At 43.9% G+C, this 20,431-nt stretch overlaps 1 protein-coding gene across 4 annotated transcripts in view; it reads right to left on the reverse strand.

Moving 5' to 3' along the window:
• The window catches only part of PCNT (pericentrin), a 282,663-nt gene that overhangs the window by 74,992 nt on the left and 187,240 nt on the right, over positions 1 to 20,431 (reverse strand). For all 4 annotated transcript variants that reach the window (XM_075069898.1, XM_075069897.1, XM_075069895.1 and 1 more), the window contains 5 exons: positions 19,635 to 19,805; positions 17,764 to 17,913; positions 9,740 to 9,910; positions 4,167 to 5,300; positions 1,776 to 1,937 (listed from right to left, as the gene is read on the reverse strand). In XM_075069898.1, the coding sequence (XP_074925999.1) occupies positions 1,776 to 1,937; positions 4,167 to 5,300; positions 9,740 to 9,910; positions 17,764 to 17,913; positions 19,635 to 19,805 (1,788 nt within the window). The remainder of the gene's footprint in view (positions 1 to 1,775; positions 1,938 to 4,166; positions 5,301 to 9,739; positions 9,911 to 17,763; positions 17,914 to 19,634; positions 19,806 to 20,431) is intronic.

Genomic DNA, 20,431 nt, shown 5'->3' on the forward strand with positions numbered 1-20,431 from the left:
AGCAAGGAACATAAAAGGCAATATGAAGAGTTGCTTTAAATACATTACAAGCAAGAGAATGACAAAGGGAAGTGAAGGTCCTCCACTTAGCAGGGAAGGAGAGCTAATAACTGATGACATCAAGAAAGCTGAAGCATTTAATTACTATTTTGCTTCAGCCTTCAATAAAAAGATTAATGGTGATCAGATACTCAACCCAATTAATATTAACAACAAGAGAGAAGGACTGCAAGCCAAAGCAGGGAAGGAACAGGTTAAGGAATATTTAAATACGTTAAGATGTATTCAAGCTCGCACGGCCTGCTGAAATTCATCCTACGGTACTTAAGGAGCTAGCTGAAGCACTCCTGGCACCATTAGAATTATCTTGGAAAATTCATGAAGGACAGATGAGATTCCAAAGGACTGGACAAGAGTAAATTTCGTACCTATCTTTAAAAAGGGAAACAAAGAGGACCCAGTGAATTACAGACCTGTCAACCTAACTTATGATACCTGGAAAGATACTGGAACAAATTATAAAACAATCAATTTGTAAGCCACTAGAGGGTAACAGGGTCATAAGGAATAACCAGCATGGATCTGTCAAGAACAAATCATGCCAAATCAACGTAATTTCCTTCTTTGACGTGGTTCCTGGCCTACTGGATGGGAAGAAGCAGTAAACATGATAGATCTTGATTTTAGCAAGGCTTTTGACACAATCCTACATGACATTCGGACAGTGATTAATTGTTCTCCGTGTCCACTGAAGGTAGGACAAGAAGTAATCAGCTTAATCTGCAGCAAGGGAGATTTAGGTTAGCTATTAGGAAAAACTTTTTAACTATAAGAGTAATTAAATTCTGGAATAGATTTCCAAGAGAGGTTTTGGAAGTCCCAACATTGTAGGTTTTTAAGAACAAGTTGGACAAAAACCTATCAGGGATGGTCTAAGTGTACTTGGTCTTGCCCCAGCACAGCAGGCTGCGCTTGATGACTTCTTGATGCCCCTTATGATTCGATGCTCCTGTCATGAAACTGCCCTAAGGCTCAAATCCTCACCCAAGTGCACAGTGGAGTTCCTATGAAGTTTGAAAGCAATGCTACCCCACAGGCTGCTCTGTAACTGCCAGTCTAGCCTCTTGGCTATAGTAGTGTCTATGACAGTTCCATCCACATTGTGGCAGAAACTGGTGGATCCACATGTTGGTGAACCCACCAACCTTGCCACCAAATTTTAGTTCTGCAGTAGCCCACAGAGAACACGTGCATAGCAGCATATAACATGTCAGGCATCCCCAGACCCTTACACACCTCTTACCAACCACATGAACAAGAAAATTAAGTATCCTGGCTAGTAACCTACTGGATGATTTCTCAACAGCTTCCTGAGCCAGTAGAACTGAATCTTCTAGAGTCATACTGAATCTGACCCATCATCTTTCTATCCTTCTATATTTATAACAGTAGCTTCTAAAAATACTACAATTATGAATAATTAAGTACTAAAGGATATATAAAATAATATACAAAAAGTATTAACATGAAGAATACAGACAACTTGTGAACATCTGAACAGTACTTCAGCCTTTATGATCTGAGATTCTACAGATCTCATTTCCAACACTGACATTTGGATCTTATTTCTGTCTGAAACCTTTGCTTTAACAACCAGGACTCAAAGATTCTCTTTAAAACCACTTTAATATTAACAATTAGAGAAAATGGGCATTGATGAAAAATGTGCCAAATTAGCTCTCAGTCCCTTTCACCCCATTACTACTCCAACACACCTTTATGTCCTCCAGTATTTTACCAGTCTGTTCTTCACTTAATTCTAATTCCTTTTTCACACAGGCTAATTCAGATTTAAGTTCTTCCTGATGCAATGTCATCTTCGTGATTAGATCTTTGTGGTTTTCGGAAGTGTTTGTTGCCTCTAACTGTACTAGAATCTGTAAAAGAAAAAACAATTGTAGGTTGCTCTTTTAAAAAGTGAGCCATTTCCACATTGGTGGACTTTATTTTCTGTCAGTTTTGGAATTCCTATCCAAGCATCAACTACAATAACTGTCATTTAATAAAAAGTAAATTTCCATAAGCAACAATGTTTCTATACAAGTGTTGATAACTTATGGGGTTTAAACAAAAATGTGTTTCAAGTTATTACTGTATCTGTTTATTTTACAGAAGGCAGAGAATTAGGACAGATACACTTCACACACTAGGGGAGGATTTCACCACATAATCTTCAGCACAACCTGTGTGGTTCTGCTTATAAATCCAGGTGTGTATTTAGTATTAGCACTGTACCATCAGCAATTTGAGCTTCTAGTAACATTAATGAATGACAATTTGAGATCAAATAATTCTATTCCTATTTCAGGAAAGCAGTATCAACACTGCCTTCCTTAATGTTGATGCCAACAGAATATGTATGCTATTTATTATATGATTCATTACAAGAAAGGTCTGTGGAGAGGTATAAAGCACATGTCTAAGCATGCAGTCACCCTCTCTAACGTTTTAAGAAGCTGAGTAAATGCAACATTTGGACAGGCCGCGTGGTCTAGTGCTTAGGGCAACAGACTGAGCTCAGACACCTGGATTTTCATCCTGGTTCTGTCTCTAATCTGCTGTGTGACCCTCTGTAAGGTCACTTCACCTTGTTGTGCCTCTGTTTTCCCTCCCACTCTCTATCTCACTCATCTATTCGCACAGTAAGTCCTTTACAACAATCATACCACGTGCTCATACAGCGTGTAGTACAATGGGGAACTGATCTCCATTAGGGCCTCTAACTACTATAATACAAATAATTATAAAAACATTTGTTTTGCTTAAGGATTAATACTTTCTATAACCACTTAAGAAGGTGCAGACCCATTGTACAGAAGCACAACATATATTCAGTGAATGTAGGCAGCATTAGTATTTGCCATGTCCAAGGTGTACCTGAAGAAAACAGGAACGTAACATCAGTGAAGTCTAACTAAATTCATTATTGCTACCTAAGTGATAAGCTACAAAAGCCTAACTAGTGAATCACTCCAAATGTTAACAGAGTAATTTCTCAGCCTATAATGAGCTACACACAGTTGTGATGTTTGCACTGTGAAGTAGTATGTGAAAGTAGAATGATGTAACTATAATGTTTTATGACATCATGGCAGGTGTGCATGCATGCTTTATATCAGTAAGACCATAATTAATGATCAGTTATTTTGCTTAAGTCTCAGTTGTTTTGCCCTGAATTGGACATTGTAGAGACTGTAATAATGCAGAGAAGTGTTTTGCCTAATCCACGTAGCATAATTGGTATCTGGTCTAAAAAAGCCACTTTCCTGCCAATCTGACTTTTATATGAGTATAGTTCTTTTGAAGTGGGCATCCTAAATCACAGAAAGGTTTCCACCCCACAGGTGCATTCATACACCCAATCTCTTTCCCTCCGAGAGGGCTTAACCAGAGCAGGCTGCTATGCATACTCCTGATAACACAAAGCACTCTCTGCTCTATTTCACCACCTTAGAGAAGCCTCAATCAGGCAGCAAATGTGTACATAATTGGCACCTGCAGGGCAAAGCAGAATATGCTCCAGAGAAGTGCTCTCCAGGTTAGGGCATCTAATGAAATTAACTGAGATCAAATGATCTTCTCTGATCAACTGATTCTACACAGAGGGAGGAAAAGGGAACCTTGGTCATAAGTATCCTCACAATTTTTCAGCTGTGTCAAATTTTAGAGATGAGCTACAGAAATGTGTTTTTAAGTAGATCTCCAAGACTACAGGAAACAAGCGTTTGTTTATCAATGTTGAATTCCTTAGCTTATCTAGGTTGACACTATTTGTGCTCATGACATTTACCTTCCCCCTTTCTTAAAATCCAGAATGGTGGAGGAAATCTACCACCATTGTAAAGTTTATCTTTAGTGAAAGCACCAAATACCTCAATCTACGTGTTTTATGCAGTGACACCCAGTCACGCTAGCATCATCACACCCGTGAATTTAATACTAGTTAGTGCCCAGTGTCAGAATAAAGTTTCCAACTTTACAAGTTAATAAGATCAGACAATAAATCTCTTTTAGACTTACCCAGAGAGATAAAAACAAAATGTACTACATCAGAGCTGACTTGACGCTTCAACATTTAAAAAAAGTTGTTAAAAAATAATGCATACCAATTTATCACTTTGGGAAAATGAAGCTGCAAATGACTGATCAGCATTTGCTCCTCCCTCTTCTCCCAATCTCTCCACTCCATTTGTATGAACTGGAACCTCTCCTTCTTGTCTGAAGACCGATTTATGAAGTTTAGCTTCTTGATCGTTACTTTGAACCTTTTCCTTGTAGGATTCCAGCTGTGAATAAAGGTCATCTCTTTCAGAGCGCAGGGCTTGGAGTTCTTTCAAAAAGTCCTGAATCTGATCTTTCAATTTTATAGCATTTGCTTGAAGTTCAACTATTTCTCTCTGGTGAACTACTTCTTTCTGATTCAGTGTTTGAACCTTGAAACCAAGCCTGGAGACTTCTGATTGAAGGGTTTGAACTTCTTCAGCCTCAGTTTTCTGATGCAGATCCTTTTTTAACAGTTCATCTTCAAGTCTTGCAATCTTTTCTGCTTGGTGCTGTAATTCAGCTGCCTCCACTACTCTCTGCTCTGTTACTGTCTTAATCTGGAGATCGCTCTCTAAAAGAAGTGCTTCTCTTGCTCTCAGTGTATCTTCAAGCTCTTGAATGCGAGTGGACATGATCCCGATTTCACCATCTCTCTGAGAGAGGTGTGTTCTTAGAAGGCTGTACTCCTCCTGAAATGCATCATATTGTATTTTTAGGGATGTTAACTCTGCCAAGTGCTGCCTTGAAGACTCCTGTACATTTTGAAGATTTTGCTCTAAAATTTCCACCTCCATTTTAAACTGAGATTCCTTCTCTTCAAGCAGCTGCTGCAGGGCTTCTCTAGCAGTTGAGACAAGTTCTAATTCTTCCTGAAGCTCCTTCAGTTTGGAATGTAGCAATACAGCTTTCTTATTCTTATCTGAATGGTCCTGAAAATCTAGTGATCCTTTCTTCAACTCATTCTGAAGGTTCTCTGCCTGCTCCTCCAACCGAAGCAGGTTAAGGTTATCTTGGCTGTCACTAACTTCATGATACATGGGTCCAAGTTGTACCAGCTCCTTTTGAAGCTTCTCTATTACTCCATGAAGCTGCTCTACCTCTTCTGCTTTATCCCTATGCAGTCTTTCCTGGTCACCACGAAGGTGCTCAACGAGTAGCCTGAGTTCATCAATTTCAGATTTTTCGTTTTCCACAACCTGAGAGAAAGAACAAGACTGAAATGCCAATGGTACACAAAGTTACTTCTGTTGAAGTATCAGAATTCCCACCACTTAGAAGTTCATTTACCAAAACAACATATGTGCAATTTCAGTTACTAGAAGGACCACATCTTCAAAGCAGCCAGTCAATAAAATGGATTTAATAAGGGCAAGGTTTGAAAACCTTACCTGGCACCTTGTAGCTAAAACACTAACCTCATTAACAGACATGAAAAAAAAAACCCACTCCCAAGCACAGTCCAGAGATAGTTCCCAGATGAGAAAGCCAGTACATCTTCTTCCCTCCCTCTCACAGCTAGAAAGAGTGGGACCTCTCCATTTCCCCAAAGAATGCTGTCCATCGACCTGACTTGCAAGGACAACCCCATCCTCTCCCCACAAAATGAAATTTTTCACAATAGCTTAATTATGAGTGTGTTCACTTTCGTTCAATTTTCCTTACTCTTCTCGCAGCTGAAAAAGATAGACTTTGAATAGCTAAATATTTATTTTAAGTATTAGCATACCCACATAATTACATACTACTCACTAGTGTTTTAAAGGGGTTTTGTTACATATGATTTTAAAAAAATTAATGAAAATACATGTATTTCAACAAGTGTTTAACTTCAAGACTAAGAACTAAGCAGCTTCTCCCCTGAGCAGCATGTGCCATAAGAAAGAGGGTACAAATCATACCAAAACTGAGAAACCCACATTTGGAAGGGGAAGCTACTCCCAAAACACCTCCATATAGCCACCCCACACTCTACTACAGCTTAAAATCGAAAGCTGAACTCTGTACTACCAGGATATTTTTGTCAGGGGGGGCATTAAGGGGAAAGAGAACAACTGTTTAATGAACCATTTCCTCAAAACAGCACAAGTCTTTACGCAACCTTCTATGCAACAATTACGCTCCACTGCAAGTTTCTCCAGATTATTGAGAAGACGTGGCACGCTGTATGAACAGTAGCATAGGGACCTGGTGTAGAGGAAGAAGGGGAGTGATCCCTTTGTTAAGGTTGATATCCAGGGGGGTCTGAGTTTTCCCATGGCTCTTGTCCCATTACAGGTTTTGGGGGTCATGTTCACCTAGCCATGCTACACTTCTGCCAGTCCACACCTCTGTGAGAAGAGGATAGCTTGCAGCTATGCAACAATCTGAGCTGCACAGATTTTCACATATTTTCCTTTGAAATAAAAGGAAGAAATACATGGGTCTAAGTCGGCAACCTGATAAAATGGCAGCTAACTATTCATAATTGATTAGCTGACGTGATTAGAGTTCAGTTCACCTTTAAATACCCAATATTATCTAGAAAAAGTGGGACACATTTTAAAAAGGAACGTCCTGATAATATGATTTTTTTGTATGCACGCTCCTCATTTTAAGCCTCCAAAACAGAAAATCACTCACAGCTTTGGTCTTATGGTAATACTGGGAACCTAGTTAGCAAGATGAGTGAATGAGTTTCATTGGGTATGCTCTCATTTATCCAAATGGCCTGAGGGATCACCAAAAGTTTTGGATAACTGAGTGATTGGCTAAATGGAAGTGCTATTTTGAGATGCAGTTCAAAACACTTTATCAGTGATCTGGATGATAGGATGGATTGTACCCTCAGCTAGTTCACAGATGACACTAAGCTGGGGGTAGAGGGGTGGTAGATACACTGGAGGGCAGGGATAGAGTCCAGAATGACCTAGACAAATTGGAGGATTGGGCCAAAGAAATCTGATGAAGTTCAACAAGGACAAGTGCAGAGTCCTGAATTTAGGAAGGAAGAATCCCATGCACCGCTACAGGCTGGGGACTGACTGGCTAACGAGAAGTTCTGGAGAAAAGGATCTGGGGATTACAGTGGATGAGGAGCTGGATATGAGTCAGCAGTGTGCCCTTGTTGCCCAGAAGGCCAATGGCATACTGGACTATATGAGTAGGAGCACTGCCAACAGATCAAGGGAAGTGATTATTCCCCTCTATTTGGCACTAGTGAAGCCACACCCAGAGTGTTGCATCCAGTTTTGGTCCCCCCACTACAGAAGGGATGTGGACAAATTGGAAAGAGTCCAGCAGAGGGCAAGGAAAATGATCAGGGAGCTGAGGCATATGACTAACGAGGAGAGGCTGAGGGAACTGAGATTATTTAGTCTGCAGAAGAGAAGAGTGAGGACGGATTTGATAGCAGCCTTCAACTACCTGAAAGGGGGTTCCAAAGAGGATGGATCTAGACTGTTCTCAGTGGTAGCAGATGACAGAACAAGGAGCAATGGTCTCAAGTTGCAGTGGGGGAGGTCTAGGTTGGATATTAGGAAACACTATTTCACTAGGAGGGTGGTGAAGCCCTGGAATGGGTTACCTAGGGAGGTGGTGGAATCTCCTTCCTTAGAGGTTTTTAAGGCCCAGATTGACAAAGCCTTGGCTGAGATGATTTAGTTAGTGTTGGTCCTGCTTTGAACAGGGGGCTGGACTAGATGACCTCCTGAAGGTCTCTTCCAACCCTAATATTCTATGATTCTAACACAGATTCTCCCCTCACCGCCTTCCCCCAATACTGTCCTTCAAAGCTGCTGTTGTAGCTGAATCAGGATCAGTTCTCACTAACTGCTCAGAACCCACCATATAAATACATAGCGCCAACAGGTGCTAAGAATTGAGAAGTTATTAGCATATGATTAACATAGGGAGACATGTGGGTGAGGGGGGGACACTATGGATTTGGATACCTAGGATTTTTGGATAAAGGGAATTTGGATAACTAGAATTATACTGGTTTCAGAGTAGCAGCTGTGTTAGTTTGTATCCACAAAAAGACAAGAAGTACTTGTGGCACCTTAGAGGCTAACAGATTTATCTGAGCGTAAGCTTTCATGGGCTATAGGCCACTTCATCGGATGTATGCACTGGAAAATATAGATAGATAGATACACACACACACACACACACACACACAGAGAACATGAAACAATGGGTGTTACCATACACACTCTGATAAGAGTGATCAGTTAAGGTGAGCTATTAACCTTAACTGATCAATCTCAGAGTGTGTATGGTAACACTCTTTGTTTCATGTTCTCTGTGTGTGGGTGTATATATACATATATCTATCTTCCTACTGTATTTTCCACTGCATGCATCCGATGAAGTGGGCTGTAGTCCATGAAAGCTTATGGTCAAATAATTTGTTAGTCTCTAAGGTGCCACAAGTACTCCTGTTCTTTCTGTAGAATTATACTGTAATTAGTGCTGCAGGATTAAGTTTGTTATCCTTAGAGAAATTATTATTCTATAAACTACTATTTCTCATTTCTATTATCGTAGCACCTAGAAGCGCTGGCTGGAGATCAGGACCTCACTGTGTTAGGCAATGCCACCATCTTCCCTTAGAGAGGGCAGATTAGGCTGAAAGGGGGCAAATTTTGAAGTACATGGAAAATGGTTAGGCTGTAGCGCAGAGTAAATATTATTTCTTTACTTTATTAATTTTGATTTAATATTTTAAGGGACACCCAGCTCAGACTGACACTCATTAAATACAACCCATGACGATAAATAAAAGCAGCAGCAGGTCTCTCTCAAAAGCAGCTTGTCAATCAAACAACAAAACAAAATATCCACAATAGCAAATTCCCACTTCCACCGAGTCTCACAAGCAATCCTTATAAATGACCCTTCCTAAATGTGGTCTTGCCTATTTTGTAGTTGTGTTACTGCATATGGCACAAAAAAACTTCACCACAGACAGGAAATGACCAGACAAGGACGACATAACACAAGTGATTAGAATTATGGTGGGATTTACATAATTGATTGATAAAATACGGAATTCCTGCCCTGGAAATTAAAGGCACATCTGTTTTTTTACCCGACTTGACAGTACATAACAAGAGAACATGAAATTAAAAGGGTAGTAAGTTAGAAATCAAAAAAAGGAAATGTTTCTTTACCCCATCTATGATCACATAGTGGGACTGACGAATACTGGAGGTCATGAAAGTGAATATTGTGCCTTGGTGTTTTTCCTAAATTTGATCATTGTGTGGATACTAACATCTGTGGTTACACAAACCACGGTAATAAAAGCATCAAATCTCATGTTTCAGAGATCAGGCTAATCCAGGAGTTCTCCTACTCCTGTGCACAGCACTGTGCGACAGGCTATAGACTCTTCACTTTTTTTAAGGCTCCTTTTGTAGTACTAGCCTCTCCCTAAGGAAGTAACTCAGTATGGGAAACTGTTTCTCCTGAAGACAGTAACACTACTCACATGCTAATCTATTTTCTTGAGGCAAAACATCAGATGTATTCCACCTGTAATACCCCCCCCCCCCACACACACACACACACACACACACACACACACACACACACACACACAGTAATACCACTGTTCCCTCATATTAAGCAATCAGTATCTCAAAAACATTCTCACCTTATTGTCTGTGGCACCGTCCAGTTCACGCTGGAGTCTCTCAATCTGCTCATTCAAATGATCAATTTCTTGATTCTTTTCCGCCAGCAAAGCCTGTGGGAACTGCAAAACTGCTGATTCACTATTACCCACATTCTGACTTTGCATCATGTGGAGTTTTGCTATGTCCTCCTGATTGAAAAAGGAAACAATCTGGATCATGAAAGGACTATCCATCCCCCTTATAATATGAAGGCAAAACGGTGCTGATTTTTTGTCAGTATTTGATTTTTAAGTCCTAGTTAACACTATAAGGCAGCCTTTTTCTGCTAAACTATTTTGATTACACCCTTACTATTGATAAATCAATTTTCTCCAATTCCCCTCTCTATTTCTCTTGCAGGAGATTTTTCTTAAACTATGATTTCGTTTGGATTTTTGAGTCCTGACTTCAAAGGACTAAGTTGCCAGGACAAATTTTCCAGTTTTGAGGGAAAGTATTGGACTATATAATTGCCTAACTGACTGCTGATCAATTCTATAACGTGAAATATGTATTTAATATGGCTGTACAGGTCAGGAAATTAAAGCTCATATTAAATGCACTTTTTTTTTTTTAAAGAGCAGAATAGAATTTCATCCGTTTAATAAACACTATAGCAGTTTTACAAGAAATCAGCATTATAGTTATCAATGGTTCACTGTCAAACTGGTAAGGTATATTTAATGTGGTCCTGTAAACATAAGAACATAAGAATAGCCATACTGGGTCAGACCAAAGGTCCATCGAGCCCAGTATCCTGTCTACCAACAGTGGCCAATGCCAAGTGTTCCAGAGGGAGTGAACCTAACAGGTAATGATCAAGTGATCTCTCTCCTGCAATCCATCTCCATTCTCTGACAAACAGAGTCTAGGAACACTATTCCTTACCCATCCTGGTTAATAGCCATTTATGGACTTCACCACCGTGAATTTATCCAGTTCTCTTTTAAACCCTGTTATAGTCCTAGCCTTCAGAACCTCCTCAGGCAAGGAGTTCTATGGTTTGACTGTGTGCTGCTTGAAGAAGAACTTCCTTTTATTTGTTCTAAATCTGCTGCCTATTAATTTCATTTGGTGGCCCCTAGTTCTTATATTATGGGAACAAATAAATAACTTTTCCTTATTCACTTTCTCCACAACACTTATGATTTTATATACCTCCATCATATCCCTCCTTAGCCTCCTCTTTTCCAAGCTGAAAAGTCCTAGCCTCCTTAATCTCTCCTCATATGGAACCCTTTCCAACCCCCTAATCATTTTAGTTGCCCTTCTCTGAACCTTTTGTAATGACAGTATATCTTTTCTGAGATGAAGAGACCACATCTGTACGCAGTATTCGAGATGTGGCTGTACCATTGATTTATATAAGGGCAATAATATATTCTCCATCTTATTCTCTATCCCTTTTTGAATGATTCCTAACATCCTGTTTGCTTTTTTGACTCCCGCTGCACACGGTAAAGGTCTGCTCCAACTCAGTACTATTAAATAATTTAATTAATGATTTGGATAATGGAGCAGAGAGCACACTTATAAAATCTGAGACCGACATCAAACTGGAAGAGGTTGCAAGCACTGGGGAGGACAAGATTGGAATTCAAATAACATTGACAAATTAGAGAATTGGTCTGAAATCAGCAAGATGAAATTCAATAAAGATAAGTGCAAAGTACTTCACTTAGGAAAGAAAAATCAAATGCACAGCTACAAAAGGGGGAATTATTGGCTAGGCACTAATACTGAAGAAAAGGATAAAACAGTTCCCTTTTCCATAACTAGTGTTCTTCGAGATGTGTTGCTCATGTCTATTCCACAGTAGGTGTGTGTGCTCATCACGTACACCAGTGCCAGAAGTTTTTCCCGTAGCAGTACCTTTGGGGGGGAGCACCCCCCGGGAACTCCTGGAGTGGCGTCTGCCTGGCATGGTATATTGGGAGCTGTGCGCTCCCCTCACCCTCAGTTCCTTCTTGCCAGACTACTCCAACAGAGGGGAAGGAGAGCTGGATGTGGAATAGACATGAGCAACACATCTCGAAGAACACCAGTTACGGAAAAGGTAACTGTTTTTTCTTCTTCTTCGAGTGCTTGCTTATGTGTATTTCACAGTAGGTGATTCCAAGCTATATCTGTTGGAGGTGGGTAGGAGTTCACAAGTTCCCAAGATGGAGGACAGCCTTGTCAAACCCTGCATCATCCCTGGTTTGAGAAACAACCACATAGTGCAAGGTGAACGTGTGAACTGACGACCACATGGCGGCCCTAAAAACATCCTGGATGGGGACATGGGCCATGAAGGCGGCTGATGAGGCCTGTTTTCAGGTCACGTGTGCCCTCACAATGGGTGGTGGGGGAATGCCCGCCAGCTCATAACAGGAAAGGATGCATGAAGTGATCAATTGGAAAGCCGCTGAGTGGAAACTGACTGGCCCGTTGTGTGCTCAGCCGAGGTGACAAACAGTCGCGAGAACTTTCTCACCAGCGTAGTCCGCTTAAGGTAGAAAGCCAGAGCCTGCCACACATTGAGCATGTGGAGAATACATTCCTCACTGGATGCGTGAGGCTTAGGGCAGAGGACCGGTAGAAAAATGTCCTGACCCATGTGGTAGGTGGAGACCACCTTCGGGAGGAACGCATGGTGTAGGTGGAGCTAGACCTTGTCCTTATGAAAGACTGTGTATGGCAGTTCAGAGGTCAGGCCCCTAAGGTCAGAGACTCGCCGGGCTAATGTGATTACAACCAGGAAGGCCACCTTCCACAAGAAGTGAGACCAGGAGCACATGGTCCTGTGCTTCAAACGGGGGCCCATGAGACGAGCCAACACCAGTTTTAGGTCCCACTGTGGAACTGGGCATCTAGAATATGGGAAAAGACGGTCTAGATTCTTAAGGAACCAGCCAGTCATAACATGGGAAAACACCGCGTGTCCTTGCACTGGCAGACGGAAGGCGGATATGGCCACCAGGTGCACCTTGACGGACGAGGGTGTCAGGCCCTGGGTCCTCAAGTGGAGGAGGTAATCAAGGATAAGCTGAAACGGGATGGTCACCAGGGAGACACCCTGGTCTGCCACACACCTAGAAAACCAGGACCACTTCGCCAAATAAGCACGGCGAGTGGAGGATCATCTACTTTTGAGGAGGATGCGCTGAACTTGCTCTGAGCACATCTTTTTCTCTGCACCTAACCATTGAGCAGCCATGCCATAAGGTGAAGAGCTGCTAGGTTGATATGGAGGAGGCGGCTTGGTCCTGTGAGAGTAGGTCCGGGCGGAGCAGCAACGGCCACAGTGGAGCTACCACTAGGCCTGTGAGGATCCCGTACCAATACTGCCTGGGCTATGCTGGGGCAATCAGGAGGACTCCAGCCTTGTCCAACTTTATCTTCTCCAGGACCTTGCTGATCAGAAGGAACGGGGGGAAAACGTAGAGAAGCTGGCCTGACCAGGACAAGAGAAATGCATCGGTGACAGCGCCTCTCGCCAGGACCCCCCTTGAGCAGAACCGGAGGCATCGCCGGTTCTGCCAAGTCACGAATAGGTCCACCTGGGGAGTACCCCACTTTCGGAAGAGCTGGTGGGCCACTTCCAGGTGGAGGGCCCACTCATGTTGCAAGGAGAAGTCTCTGCTCAAGTGATCCGCCTCTCCTTGCGGGCGCCCAGTAAGTGGAAGGCCTTCAGGTGGATGTTGCAGGCAATACAGAAGTCTCACAGCCTGAGGGCTTCAAGGCAGAGGCACGGACCCTGCCTTGCCTGTTGATATAGAACACTGAGGCCGTGTTGTCCGTGAGGACCCTGATTATCTTGCCTTCCAGGTGCGATCCACACCGCTCTGAACTCCTTGATGTTTATGTGTAGGGTCAGGTCCTGAGCTGACCATAGACCTTGGGTCTGAAAGCTCCCCAACCCAGGTCTGACGCATCGGACACCAGCTCCAGCGACAGGGCCCTGTTCCTGAACAGAACCCCTTGGAGCATGTTGTTTGGGGTGGACCACCATTGCAGGAAGGCAAGCACAGCTTCCGGCATGGTGAGGACCTTGTCCATCCTGTCTGTGGCCTGGGAGAAATCCAAGGCCAACCAGAGCTGGAGGGGCCTCATCCTGAGTCTGGTGTGACAGACACGTACGTGCACACCGATATGACCAAAGAGCTGCAAGGCAAACCCTGGCTGTTTTCACCGGGAACCTTGTGACTGTGTCAATGAGACCTTTCAGGGTCTCGAACCTGTCTGGCGGGATGGAGGCCCTGGCCGACATGCATCCAGGAGCACCCCGATAAACTCTATGCATTGGACCGGGACTAACGTGGACTTGGTGTTGTTTATCGGTAGGGCCAAGGTGGTGCACGTGGACAGGAGGAGTGCCACATGATCTGTCACCTGCGACAGGAAGGTGCCCTTGACAAGTCAGTCATCCAGATAGGGAAATATCTATACCCCCCACCATCTGAGGTAGTCCGCTACCACCAACATGCATTTTGTAAACACTTTGGGGTCAGTGGACAGCCCAAACGGGAGGACCGTAAATTGGTAATGATTTTGTCTCACAACAAAATGGAGGAAGCACCTGTGCCCCTCGAATATGTGGATGTGGAAGTACGCACCCTTTAGATCAAGGGCAGCGTACCAGTCCCTGGCATCCAGGGAGGGGATGATGGAGGTCAGGGAGATCATGTGGAACTTGAGCTTCACCACGTGCTGGTTCAGACCCCGTAGGTCCAGTATGGGCCTGAGACGCTCTTTGGCCTTTGGGATAACGAAATAATGGGAGTAGTACTCCTTGCCCATGAGCTCCTCGGACACCGCCTCTATTGCTCCTAGTCCTAGGAGCCGCCCAACCTCCTGTTCGAGCAGAGCTTCGTGCGATGGGTCCCCCAAGAAGGACAGGAGTGGGGGGTGGTTGGGCAGGGAGAAGGTAAACTGGAGGATGTAACCTTGGGAGATGGTGTTGAGGACCAATTGATCTGAGGTGATCTGTGATCATTCCAGGAGGAAAGCACACAACTATTTGGAGAAGGGAAGCTTTATTGGGGTTGGATTCCTAATGAGGACTGGCAAGGCGCTCCCAAGGGTCCCATCAAAATCGCCTTTCCCCACCTGCTTGCCCTTGGAGGGTCCAGGATTAGGGGCAGACTAAGACTGCCTGTGAGGGCATCTCTTATAGTCCCGTTGCTTCTTATAGGTGGCCTCGTACTTCAGGAGAGCGGCTGGGATCAGAGTCTGCAGCGGCTTGAACGTAGGTTTTGCCGGAGTCGGGACATAGAGACCCAGGGTCTGGAGGGTCGTGTGGGAGTCCTTTATGCCATGCAGTCTTGTATCTGTTTCCTCTGCGAACAGTACTTTCCCATCAAATGGGAGATCCTGCATGGAAAATTGCGCCTCACTGGAGAGCAGGAACCATGACACCCGTCTCATGGACACCGTGGAGGCCATTGAACATGTGGCTGTGTCTGCAGCATCCGAGGCAGCCTGAGCTGCCACTATCCCTTCCTCCACCAGTGCCCTGAACTCCTCCTTATTGCGCTCCTCGAAGGAGACTTCAAATTTAGGCAGGGAGCCCCACAGATTAAATTTGTACCAACCCAAGAGGGCGTGATGGTTTGCCACTCGTAACTGGAAGCTCGAAGACAAATAAATTTTTCTTCCGAAAGAGTCCAAGACTCTTTGTTCTTTGAGGTTAGGCTGGCTGACCCTGTCGTCCCTTGTGGTTGACCGACTCGACCACCAGGGAGTTGGGCGCTGGATGGGTATAGGTACTCATGCCCTTTAGTGGGTACAAAGTACATGTGTTCTGCCCTTTTTGATATAGGGGCCAAAGAACATTTGAAATCTTAGCCACCCCTTCATGGGGCGGCAAGGCCACCCTACCCAGCACCGAGGGGGAAAACACGTTGAACAGGGAGGCCGAGGGCTCCTCCATCTCCTCTGCCTGGAGAGAGAGGTTTGCTGCCACCCCCTTTAAGAGCTCTTGGTGGGCCCTAAAGTCGTCCTGCGGGATGGAGGGAGGCGGGGCCGCAATCACCTCCTCCAGGCGGGGCAAAGAGGCCGCTGCAGTGCTTTGGGTGTTGGCCAGCACCAGAGGATCCACAACCTGGTTGGATTCCAGACGCGGTGCCAAGGATGAGCATCTCACTGATTCCTTTATCAGGGGTCCCGGAGAGGGAGGCCGACGGTGTTTCTGAAGCTCCAGCCACCAAGCGAGCTCCCACCGTGGGGCTGCGCTGGAGACCATGGTGCCCACTGGTACCACTGGGCAGGACATTACGCTCGGTGCCATGGCGGGGCCAGCTGCCCGGATTGGCCACCTACGAACGGAGACCAGGCTGAGGTAGGATCTGCTGCTGTCTCTCAACTACGAGGAGTGGCAGTGCCGGCATCTGCGATGGTCATAGGATCACAATCTTGACATGGAGCACCAGTACCAACGGGAACAGCTGCTCCGCGAACAGCCTCGACGGGTGGACCCAAAACAGCGATCGATGCCCAGGGATGCGGTGCCTTGGCGAAGACTTGGAGGAGGAGCCTGAGCGGGAATGGCATCGGTGACTGTGCCGTGACCAACTCCGGTACCCTCTCCGGGACTAGGACCAACGACGACATCCGCCACGGTCTCGTCAATATCCGCTCTCTGAGAAGGACCGGTGCTATGAGTCCTGGCCGACCGGCCGGAACTCACCCCAATACTCTGGTCGGCGTCTAGGGCAATCCGCATGGACTCTGCCCCGAGCAGACGCTGGGCGGTGCTCGGTATCGGGAATGTTCCCTTGACTGATACCAGTACCGAGCCGGGGGCGGCTGCGGACATCCCAGCAGAGGCTTGCCTCTAGAGTGTAGGGCTGACATCGGCGGCACTCCTGGCACCGGCACGAACAAGACTTCCCGGGCCGCCTGGAGGGCTTCAGGTGTGGACGGCATCCAGACAGGCCTGTTCCGAAGGGGCCGGGCTACTTTGCTCTACATGAGTCAGAGGCCTAGGGGCCGGGGGGGATGAAGGACTGCCTGACATGGGCCTAGCCTCTGTCCCAGACTTCCCTCGGTGCCACTACAAAGAGGGAGTCTTCTTGGCCCTCTTTGTGTGTCCTGTGGACGGGGAGCGGTGCCGACTGGTTGATGGCACCGGCAGATCGCCGCATACCGACACCGTGGTACCTGGGTCCTGCCTCGGAGCAGTGTGCCAGGGTCAGCACCGACTCCATCAGAATGGCTTGAAGCATAATGTCCCTTCTCTTTTGGTCCGAGGCTTAAACGATTTGCATATCTCGCACCTCTTGGTGATATGGGTTTCTCCCAAGCAGCGCAAACAGTCTGTGTGCGGATTGCTTCTTGGCATAGAACGCCGACAAGAACTGCACAACTTAAATCCCGGGGCTAGAGGCATGCCCCAGCCTGGGCTCACTGACTGACTAAACTAACTATGCTAACTAACTACAGGTACTAAACAAACAAACAGTTCTGGGGACGAGCTACAGCAAAGCTGGAGCAGAGCACTTCCAACGCACCTTCACTGGCGGCAAGGAGGAACTGAGGGTGAGGGGAGTGCGTGGCTCCCCTTATACCGTGCCAGGCAGGCGTCACTCTGGGGGTCACGGGGGGCTCCCCTACGGGTACTGCTAGGGGAAAAACTTCCAGCACCAGTGCACATGGCAAGCACGCACACCTATTGTGGAACACACATGAGCAATCACTCGAAGAAGCACAGTAGATTTCTTTTAAAACTAGAGGAAAACTAGATACAAAAGTTACTAAAATTATTAAACCAAAAAAAGGTTATAAAACTCTGAATCCTGCATAAGACAAGCATATCTAAGGAACCATAGTAAAACCTGCTGAGAGTGATCACTCACAGAAGTTCACAGAAGTGGTCTTTTGTAAGAGATGGTCTCTCTTCAAAGGTTTGTACACCGGAGAGCGCTGATGTTCCCTGGCCTCTGCAACAAGTTGCTCATGACAGGTGGTCTCTATGGCAGGTTTTACTGTAGTTAGAGTAAAGTTAAATGGATCAACATACCTTCAGATGAACATTCTCTACTTGAAGCTGGCCGATGCCAGCAGTAAGGTTTTTTTGCATCTCTAACTGCAAGTTCAGCCGCAAGATTTCTTCATTTTTATTAATTAAGTTCTCTTTAAACTGTTCTAGTTGCTCTAACAAACTCAGGATCTAAAACACGGAAAAACATTGTTTTGGTAGGTGCCTTTATTTAAACAAAAATTAATTACATTGGTTCTTCACATTGCTTTATGGAGAATAAGTAACTATAGCCAATTCCATTGCTACAAAACTGTCTAAATAGAACACACAAATATAGTATTAGAGACAAAAGGGAGAGGAAGAATCCAGTGTCCTAATATCCAGAATGGGATCAAACTTCAAAATTCTAATCTCAGCTTGGAAACTAGCACAGTCATTCTGTGTAAATCACTTAACCCTTGACTTCACCTTTCCTTCTGTAAAATGAGGATTCTTCTACTACATACTTAGCCATCATTCAAGAGCCTACAAACTTGGCAGGGACCAACACTGAACTCAGAAGCACTGTATGGCCTATGTCTGTTGAGCTTCTAAACTTTGTAACTGTCTTTATATATGTCTATATGCTCTAGGAATGAATTTGGGGACAGTCTATGGCCTGTATTATACAGGAGGTCAGACTAGATGATGACAGTGGTCCATTCTGGTCTTGGAATCTACGAGGATGTCAAAAGCAACCCACTGTTTGGGCCTGTTAGGGGGCATGGAGTGAACAAGAACCAAGACTTGGTTTTGTCTATGGGGATGAGTGGCACTGTGAAATTGGAGATAGTGGGCAATTCAGCATATAACGTGAAGCAGAACTCTTATTCATTTTCAAAGTATTACCATCCAAACTGTCCATATAGAAGAAGTTTTCCTGTATGAAGTGTGCTTACATATGAAATTTTCCTTGTCAAAATACTCACGTAAGAATTTAAACAACCAAAGAGTGCTTTGGTATCTACACATTTTAAAGACAATGCCACAATAAAACATTTTAGATATGAAGGAATGACAAATGCTAATAGGTTTGTTTGTGAAAAAGTAGCTTACGCGAGGGATTTTAAGCATACTTAAAAATGAAAAATATGAAGAAGTGAGCCATTTTCACGTTAGAGACCCAAAAACTTTAGAAACCTTTTAAGAAGGTTATTTTGAAAAAGTGTTATGATTGGAGTCTGGCACATGGGACAGGCACTTTTTTTGTACTGTAAAACAAAATGCACACATTCTGTGATAAGAATAGCTTATATAATAATAAAGCCTGTTTCTTATGTACTGCTTTTCCTCAGCAGATTTCAAAGCACTTTGCAATTTTTTAACGTATTTATCCTCAGCAGGGAAGCACTATCAGCCCATTTTCAAAGACGGGAAACTGAAGCACAGAGAGGCTCAGTGACTTATCACCAGAGTTATGCTACTCTGGCCTGCAAGCATAGTATTAGACATTTTCTGCAATGAATTGTGGAACTGAGAAACTGCAGGAAGAGACCTGAATAGAGGTTCAGTTTCTGAGTATCTCTGTCCAAAAGTGCTTGCCTTCCAAATTAGGCAATATATAGCCAAACAAAAGTTGGAGGAAGGAAGGAGAGAGTGAAATGTGATTGTCAAAAAGGAGCCATAATTGAGGTAGTTGAGGTTAGGCCTAATTCTTGGTCCAGTGATCATTAATGATAATCAAGGTCAGGAACATACAGAAACAGTAAAAGAACAAAAATGGAAATATGCCCAGTGACGTACCGTTGATGTAAGAATTATCAATTTCCTGATTTTTAAAGCGTTAAATTCTCAGACATAATTTTACATAAAAGTTTTTTTTTATCCTCAGATTCTAGATATATCAACTGAAATGTTAGTTTCAGATTTACCTCTCTCTCTTTCATTAGGAGTGCCTCCTGCTCTGCCTGTAATTGTTCCCTTAGCCCATGATCAGAACTGCCTTCAGAAGGTACTCTGTGCCTGGCTTCATCCAGTTTAGACTGCAGGGCAGAGATCTGTATCAAATTATTGTATTGCTGCTGTTGCAATGCCTCTTTATCCTGCAAAACAGGGATTTTAGTGTTAAGAACAATTAAGAACAATTATAATTATTAAACATACATATCTAGAGAAAACAATCTTGTCAAAAAAACTTTATCTTCTAAAAATGCTACAGTGAACAAGTCCATAACCAAACAGATCTTTAAAAACATGCAAATTCAAACGTGGCATCCAGATATGCATCCAAAAACTTGAGGAGGTAAAATTTAACAGCCAAGTTCAGTCTGTTTTGAAAATTTTGCCCTCAGTGGTTTATAGATTCATAGAAGGAACAACGGCACATATCTAGTCTCACCTCCTGTCTAACATGGACCATAGAAATTCCCCAAATTAACTCCTAGGGTAATTGTTAGAGAAAGAGCCAATCCTGTCTTTAAAATGGTTAGTGATAGAAAATACACAATGACCCTGGGTAAATTGTTCTCATTGTTAATTATTCTTACCCCCATTAAAGAATTATACCTTATTTCCACTCTAAATTTGTCTAGTTTCCAGCCACTGGATCATGGACCTTTCTCTGCTAGACTGAAAAGTCCATTACTAAATATTTGTTCCTCATGTAAAATGTAGATACTTATCGGTGATAATTACATCATCCCTTAATCTTTTCTTTGTTGACTTAAAT

This window comes from Chelonoidis abingdonii, chromosome 10, assembly GCF_003597395.2.
Source record: "Chelonoidis abingdonii isolate Lonesome George chromosome 10, CheloAbing_2.0, whole genome shotgun sequence".
In the NCBI taxonomy this organism is placed as follows: domain Eukaryota; kingdom Metazoa; phylum Chordata; order Testudines; family Testudinidae; genus Chelonoidis; species Chelonoidis abingdonii.